The following is an 8113-nucleotide window of genomic DNA, read 5'->3' on the forward strand; positions in this document are numbered from 1 at the left end:
TAGAGTAACCCAAATGTTCTGCCTACTTCATAGGGTTGTTTGTGAAGATTAAATCAGATGATGATAGCCCTTTGAATATTTTAAAGCACTAGACAACAATAACCCTCCACACCCTCTCACTTATTTGTACTCATTTAGCTTATGCAATGGAGACAAGATTTTCTAGGAACTTATTTAAAACAACTGGCTTTTCCACAAACAGCCAATAAATAAACATATACACATAATACTTAAAAGTCTGTAGGACAACTAACATTTAAATAAGCCAAAGGGGGAAAACATTATTTATGTGTTAAATATAATTTGCCAAGGTGTGTCAATTATTAACAAAAGTCGGGTCAGTATTCCCTCAGAGAAAAGTATTTATTCAGGAAAAAGAAGGGTCACAATCCAAAATGTGTAGCCATGGCTAACCATGGAGCTTCTTGCCTGGATAAAGAAGAGGAGGTACTTGATAGAGGGGAAGAGGAAGTTAAGGTGAGGGGCTGCCAATACCGCAGAGTTCTGTGATAAACATAGAGCTCTTCTTTTTGAAGACATGGGATCTGACAATTTCTCCTGTAAGTCCTACCTATTCCAGTCTAGGTTAAGGCATGGGTCATAAATTTTGACAGGTACCTGGAATATATGGGGTGGGGGGGAAGGGTGTCATTGACCTTTGTTTTATGAGCTGATATCCTTTTTTTTCTTCCACATCAGCTAACTGGGCATAAGTTTAGAATGTCTATCTTTGAAATTGCAGGGCAAAGTCGCCACATCAAAGCACCCAATAGACTAAGCTTCAAGTATGTGGGCCATGCATGTTACAAAATATTTTTTGAAAGCTGTCAATTAAGTGAACTAAACTCGTTTACACACCAATAAAGTGATTTTTGAAAATTACGTGATTCTCAAAAGTTCGGTTGCACCAAAGAAAAAGAGGTTAAGGAATGAAGGCTCTGATCAAGAAGTCTTGCTTGCAGCCAGGGGAACTCAGGTATAAACCCTTCCATCACCCTGACCATCTAGAATAGGATGTAAAAGTGGTGGTGGGAGTACTATTTTGTGTTCCTTTACTGCGATTTAGGTGGCTGGGACACAATCTGGCCTTGCTCTGACAATTCTTCCATGTTCTTTAGGGGGAGAACAGTCTCAGATTTGTCTCTTCTTCCCCACACTGGAAAAAGGGGAGAGATTTTTGTTTTTTTGAGATTCCATGTCGAAGGGATGAGTGGGAGAGAAGCGGAAAAAAGCCGCTTTCGGTGACTGAGCGCGCTGTCCGCCGGGCTCCAGGGGCTGCGGCTGCCGGTCACGTGATTGGCACGCGCTGACTGCCGGGAAGACCAGCTCCCGCTGCCCTCGGAGTCTGCGCACTTGCGTACCGGGTTCTGGTTCCCGCGGTCTGGCTGCTGCTGGCGGGAGAGCAGCTGGCGAGGAGAGGTCCTGCGCGCCCCGCGGACTGGTTTGGGTGGGTCTGGAGGGATGGCGGCCTGTTCTTGTGGGAGGGCAGTGGAGAGGGTGCAGGCCACTCGGGGGCTCTCCAGGGGCGGCCTCGCCAGTAGGGAGGAGAGCGGGCGGGAAGTAAGGAAGCGGGAGGCCGAGTGGCCCGAGGGCCAAGGCGGCCTGAGGAGAAGAGGAGGCCGGGAAGAGAGGGCGTGTGAGGCGGTGTGCTGGGCCGCGGCCTCAGGCTGCACAGCAGGCCCTGGCCGCAAACGCCTGTCACCCTCCGAGGCCTTGTGTGGTGACAGAACATTTATTTTTTTCCAGAAAGAGAATTGCCTAGTTGTAAAAGTTTTAATTTGACACGCGTGCACGTGCAGTTGCTCTGAGAGAGGAGAGAAGAGGTGGAAGAGGAAAGGAAGATAAAGGGAAGGGGGGAGAGAACCGCTTTCACTTTGGTCCCTGGGAAACTTCAACCTCCCGGGCAGAGCCTGTGGGGCCCGGTGGTATTGTCCACGCGACGCTGTGGTGGCGCCGAGGCCTGTTAACCGGAGGCTGACAGGAACGCGGCAGCATTATAGGGAATTCACGAAACAGACCTATTTATTACTTGTTGCTGGCTTATACAAATGAAGATTATATGTGACTAGTCAAGCAGATTACAGTGATCGACGTCAGCATACTTTCTCAAAATCAAGCTAAATGCTGTAAATTGATAACTTGAGATGTAGGGACTATACCGTTCTAGGCTTCAACATTTTTTCTTTAGTAAACGTAATCTTTCAGATTCATAGGGAAATTATCTTCAGAACTTACAGAAAAGTTACTTAGAGGTAAAATGTGATGCCATATGAAAGTAGGAGACAGTGGAAATAACCACAGGCTAGAAGAGATCTGGCCTAGTCCCAGTTTTACTTGTTTGAAGTTGGTCAGCCATCTTTGCCCCTGTTTTCATGTCTGTGAAAAATGAGGTAGACTTGGATGAACAATGATATCTGTTTGAATACTGAGACATTGTGAAGGTAGAAGCATCTTAAATGAACCCTGAAACAAGGCAGAAGTGCCAAAGACACTAGTTTGGCTGACTGTACATAGAGGGAGTAGACGAAAATCCTGGGAGTGGTAGGTTAGCCCCAGGTGATGTAGGACTTTGGATGGAATTTGAACTTATTCTGGAGTACTCAAGGACAAGTTTTTGAGATAAGGGAATGCAGTCATTACAGTTTTGAAAGTTAAGGGAATATGGTAATCAGAGTTTTGAAAGACTGCCCAAACAGCAGTTAGTAGGATGAATTAGAGAAAGGAGGAATGGTGAAGTTTAGGTAAGTGACAGATAATGAGAGCCTAAATTAACAGTGGCAATGGGTGGGAAGATTCAAGAGATGTGTGTAGCATGGAGTTTGTACTTAAATTTGGCATTGCTCAAAATTTTGCAGCTCTTGCCTCCAGACTATGATGGCAAATCACCTTGTAAAACCTGATACTAGAAATTGCAAGAGACCAAGAGAGTTGGAGGTAATCTATATGCTCTTCCCAGAGCCTTAATACTTTATTTTATATACTTCTCAAATATCTTCCATTCAAGAAAGTTCTACTGATAAATGGAATTAAGTTTTCATATTCCCATAGCTGGGATTGTCCCAGCAGGAACTATATTGACTCCAGCTGCTTTTTTACTAAGTATATGGGAAAACTTCCAAGAAACTATTGGGAGATTCCTTTGTGGTAATTTGTGTCTAGAGACACAAGTGCGTTTATATCTTTATGATATCTAGGACTTCAAATGTTTTGCTATAATAAGTAGTAGTACTGGAGTTGCTGAAATTTTAAAATTAGAACACTCTTCTGCCTTTCTTCACTACTATTTCCACCAATTGATATTTGCATTTGGGACATTGTTATCTTGCAAAATTTTTCAAGCATTTGGCTATTGTCTAAATGAAAAGTTTGCTATATAGCTATGGAAACATCTACTTGTTCAAGGTACAGGAAACTTTTTCATCAGGGGGTTAATAACACATTCAAAAAAGTAAAAATAAAATTTAGTATATTGAACCAGGTGCTTGCTGGGACTAAAAGTTTCCTTGGTAATAAAATTTCAAATGAATTAGCATTTAATTGCAAATATAATTAGCAAATGACAAGAGCCTATCATTTCTAGCATGTTTCCTTTTTTTATGAAAGATGTTTTATTTGATTTAAAAAAATAGAATGTATATATCCTAAGGATCCTGTTAACTGTTTAGCTATTTTCTTTTACTTTCTTGTATTAGCCTCAAATGCCAGATAGTCCACAACTGTCCTCTCCTGGAAAATCAGATGCCTCTTTCTCTGAAAGCTCTGGACTATTTTATAAAGATGAAGCCCTGGAGAAAGATTTGAATGGTGTTGTATAAAATGCTTATATTTCTGTATACTTATTTTTATAATCAGAAGGTTTGTTATATTTAATAACTCAGTGTTTTTTTTATAGATATGAGCAAGGAAATTAATCTAATGTTGTCTACATATGCAAAGATTTTAAGGTAAGTACTTATATTTTTGAGTCTTGGTCTTAGAAGTTTTCTTCAGGAAATTCCACATGGGAACTTTATGTTCAGTGACTGCAGAACCTATCCAGTTACTATAATTTTGGAATTTTTAAATTCGACCTCAATTTCTTATAATAATTTAAGTTTGTTATTTTCAAAGAATAACCCCAACTTTGTTGTTGTCATTAGTTCTCACCCAAGGGTATTTTTTCCATTGGGTTTTAGAGAGTGGAAGGGAGGGAGAGAGGGAGAGAGAGATAAGTGAGAAAAGAGAAACATTGATGTGAGAGAGATACATGATTGGTTGCTTCCCGAATACGCCCTTATGGGCTGGGGGATCTAACCAGCAACCCAGGTACATGCCATTGACCAGGAATCAAACCCTGAGACCCTTCAGTGCATGGGCTGACGCTCTAACCACTGAGGAAACTGGCAGGGGCCTAACTTTTTCACTAAGCATCCTTTGTTTTGCTATTACCAGAATGAATACTAGGCTGGATATATTTTGGTTTCTAATTAAATGATATAACATTTAAAATTTTATGATAAAACCTCTTTGAGAAAACTACCATTTGGTGAAGTTAATGATAAAAAGGGAGTGATATTAAAGATAAATAAATGTATTTATGAAATATTTAAATATCCATATGTATTTGAAGGATGAATTTTAATATTTTATTGATCTGAGATTATGTTTTATAAGGTATTTTTTACTTATGTATTTATTCATTTTTAAAATTTTTTTTTTAGAAAGCGAGGAAGGGAGAGAGAGAGAGAGAGAGGGGAATGTTGATGTGAGAGCAAAACATTGATCAACTGCCTCCTGTATGCCCCTACCAGGGATCAAGCCCAAAACCCTGGGCATGTGCCCTGACTGGGAATAGAACTGGCAACCCTTCACTGCATGGGATGGTGCCCAACCAACTGAGCCACACCAGCCAGGGCTATAAGGTGTTTTTTAAAACTATTGGACAGTCATTGTATCTAAATAATGGTTGTGTGGCTGTTAAAATAATGTGTAAACACGTATCATATAATGATGTTTTGGTCAACAATAGATCATATGTATGATAGTGGTCCCATAAAATTCTAATGGAGCAGAATTTCCTGTAAGAAATGGAAGGATATGTGGCTCAGGAGGAATTATTTTTCCTCTGATGGGCCCAGTATCTGTGGGGCTTGGCAATAGATTCCCTATCACTCACAAAACTTCAATTAAAAAAAAAAGAAGATCATTCAATCATTTTTTATTGATTAATTGGAGAGAGAGAGAGAGAAACATTGATTTGTTGTTCCACTTAGTTATGTATTCATTGGTGATTCTTGTATGTGCCCTGACTGGGGATTGAACCCACAACCTTGGTGTATGCTCTAACTAGGGGTCCTCAAACTTTTTAAACAGGGGGCCAGTTCACTGTCCCTCAGACCGTTGGAGGGCCGGACTATAGTTTAAAAAAAACAACTATGAACAAATTCCTTTGCGCACTGCCGGCCCGGAACGAGTCGGCTGCTAAGCAGGACAGGCAGCGGCACCCGGCGGGCCAAATAAATGTCCTCGGCGGGCCGCATGTGGCCCGCGGGCCGTAGTTTGAGGACCCCTGCCAGCTGAGCTACCAGGCCAGGGCCATGGATCCTCAATTTTGAGTGCACAGATTACATCCCAATCAGTCAGGCACTGGCCTGATTCAGCACAGAGGAGCCTGTTCCCCCTGTTCCAGCGCTACATATTCAGAGGGTGCTATAGTCCTCCCAGACGTAGGTTGATAGTCTTCAGAGTACTTTGCTATAAATTCTTTGTTGAAAACCTAAGATCCTGTAAAATGACACAGTTCTCTGGGAGCTATCTTAAATATTAAGTACCACTGTCACTTTATAAAAGCTTTCTGTGGCAGTATGGAGGCAGCCTGTCCCTGTACTTTGGGAATATTTTCAGGTGCTAATGATGTAAACATAGATAAACTTTATGTCTTCCATCAGTTCAATGCCAGAGAGAGTCCTTTATGTCAGAAAAAGTCAATGGAACTAAAAATATTGAGTTCTCAGTTCTATATCCTCTCCATATTAAACATGCTCTTTTAAAAACAAACAGAATATCACAAAGTTCCTTAATATGACCACTACTCCAACATGCAGTTGCCATGACTATCCCCTATGTTCCTTTATCATTCCATCTTGATTTTTTATTTCTGCTGACCCTCAGGCCACCTTTCACTCCCTCCTGATAGTCACTATTATGGTGATTTACACCTTGCCCAGCTAGTTTCTCCTTGATATTTTCAGTCAATCCACCACATTCCTGTTCATGGAGTAGCACTGACAGCTCCCTTGTTCTGTTTCTGATCCTGTCAGAAGGAAGTAGGGGGGAGGGCTTGTGGGACAGTGTTTATAAAACCTATAGTAGTGAACAGTAATGCCCTAGGCCTCACTGTCACTCACCATTCACTCACTACCACTCACGAGAGCAACTTTCAGTTCTGTAAACTCTGTTCATGGTAAGTGCTCTATACAGGTGTACCATTTTAAAATATTTTATACGGTATATTTACTGTACCTTTTTAATGTTTAGATAAATGCTTACCTTTGTGTTACAATTCCTATAGTATTCAGTACAGTAATATGCTGTACAGCTTGTAGAGTAGGAGCAATAGACTATACCACATAGCCTAGGTGTGTACTAGGCCAGTGGTTGGCAAACCGCAGCTCGCGAGCCGCCGTTTGCCGCTCTGTTGACTAATGAGTTTGCCGACCACTGTACTAGGCTATATAGTGTCTAGGTTTGTATAAGTGTACTCTGTGATGTTCACACAGTGATCAGTTTACCCGAAGACACATTTCTGCAAACATATCCCCATCGTTAAGTGAAGCATGACTGCATATAGTTTGATATTAGAATTATAATGTATAAGATACACATTCTGCTGTGTCAGGAGAATTTGAATAGTCAAAAATACTTGTGAGACTAATTTAACTTTTATCAAAGTGTTTCTAAATTACTGAAGCTTTCTGATGTTCAAAGCTATGTAAATGAAATAAAAAATACAGCATAAAAAAGAACATCACTATGATAGTGTTTTGATGTTATAACATTAAATGTTATAAGTCTAACATTAACCTTTTTTTCCCCACTAGTGAGAGAGCAGCAGTAGATGCTTCTTATATCGACGAGATAGAAGGACTCTTCAAAGAAGCCAATACTATTGAAAACTTTCTAGTACAAAAAAGAGAGCTCCTGAGACAGAGGTTTACAGTTATTGCAAATACACTACACAGTTAAAAGTCATGTACTTAAAATAAGCTGAGAATTTGAACCCATTATTGTTGTAAGGAAAGAATGACATTTATGCTCTGAAAGCTCTCATGTTGTTAAAGAAAATGTGTACCTTAAAAGGGGAAACACCTTGAATTTTTTTTCTAGACTTAAAGGGGGCTTTAAACTGGATATTAATACCTTTTCTTTTGAGGGTCAACTCTTTGGTGTAGTTTATAAAAGTGTAAATTATTTAAATGATTAAAATTAAATGATTAAATGATTATTGATTCTTTTTTTTTAAAACCCCTAGTCTTCAACTTCTAAAAGAGGACTCCGTGAGTTAATTTGATAATGTTTAACAATATTGTACTTTTTTGGGGGAATATTTTATTTAAATAGAAGATAGCATTGGAGATAGTTTTAAAATGTTTTTCATGGTTAGTATTATAAAAAAATTAAAACCTAAAGGTGATTTGTCCAGTTTCTCAATATTTAGAAAATGCTATGTGCTCTTGCTACTTAATATAATCATTTGATTATTTCACTATTAGTTATTATACATGATTAATAAAAGTTTTTTGTTTAAAATTATTTTATTGTGCTAAAATAAAAACCAGAAATAACCAGACCTTATATGAGTTGGCTTTTTTTTATACAACCATATCGATGAATTGTACTTAGAAGCATTAGCAGTTGTGTGGTATGGGATAAAATTAGTGGTCCATATGTAAAGAGATTGGGTAAACAACAAGGTGACTGTTGAGTCATTTCAATCCTATTATAATTCAGAAATTGAATTTGGACTAGCAGATTTCTAATACTTACCTAGCTAAAAAAAAATTCTCCCTTTGATGGAAGGTACTGCTATGATTTTATTGCAAATTTTCAATATGTTATGTAATTATATGTCGTA

The 8113-nt window shown here is 39.2% G+C and overlaps 1 protein-coding gene across 4 annotated transcripts in view; it reads left to right on the forward strand.

The window, feature by feature from the left end:
• LOC308234293 (testis-expressed protein 12) overlaps window positions 1-7828 on the forward strand; it is a 104356-nt gene extending 96528 nt beyond the window's left edge. For 2 of the 4 annotated variants that reach the window (XM_080641811.1, XM_080641812.1), the window contains 4 exons: window positions 2856-2934; window positions 3693-3804; window positions 3893-3944; window positions 7080-7828. In XM_080641811.1, the coding sequence (XP_080497937.1) occupies window positions 2856-2934; window positions 3693-3804; window positions 3893-3944; window positions 7080-7224 (388 nt within the window). In that variant the 3' untranslated portion in view covers window positions 7225-7828. Of the gene's footprint in view, window positions 1-1294; window positions 1448-2855; window positions 2935-3692; window positions 3805-3892; window positions 3945-7079 lie in introns of those variants that run through there. The other 2 variants (XM_080641815.1, XM_080641814.1) reach the window with 2 other exon arrangements.
• Window positions 7829-8113: the final 285 nt, after the last annotated feature.

Source organism: Plecotus auritus, assembly GCF_963455305.1.
Source record: "Plecotus auritus genome assembly, chromosome: 9".
In the NCBI taxonomy this organism is placed as follows: Eukaryota; Metazoa; Chordata; class Mammalia; order Chiroptera; family Vespertilionidae; genus Plecotus; species Plecotus auritus.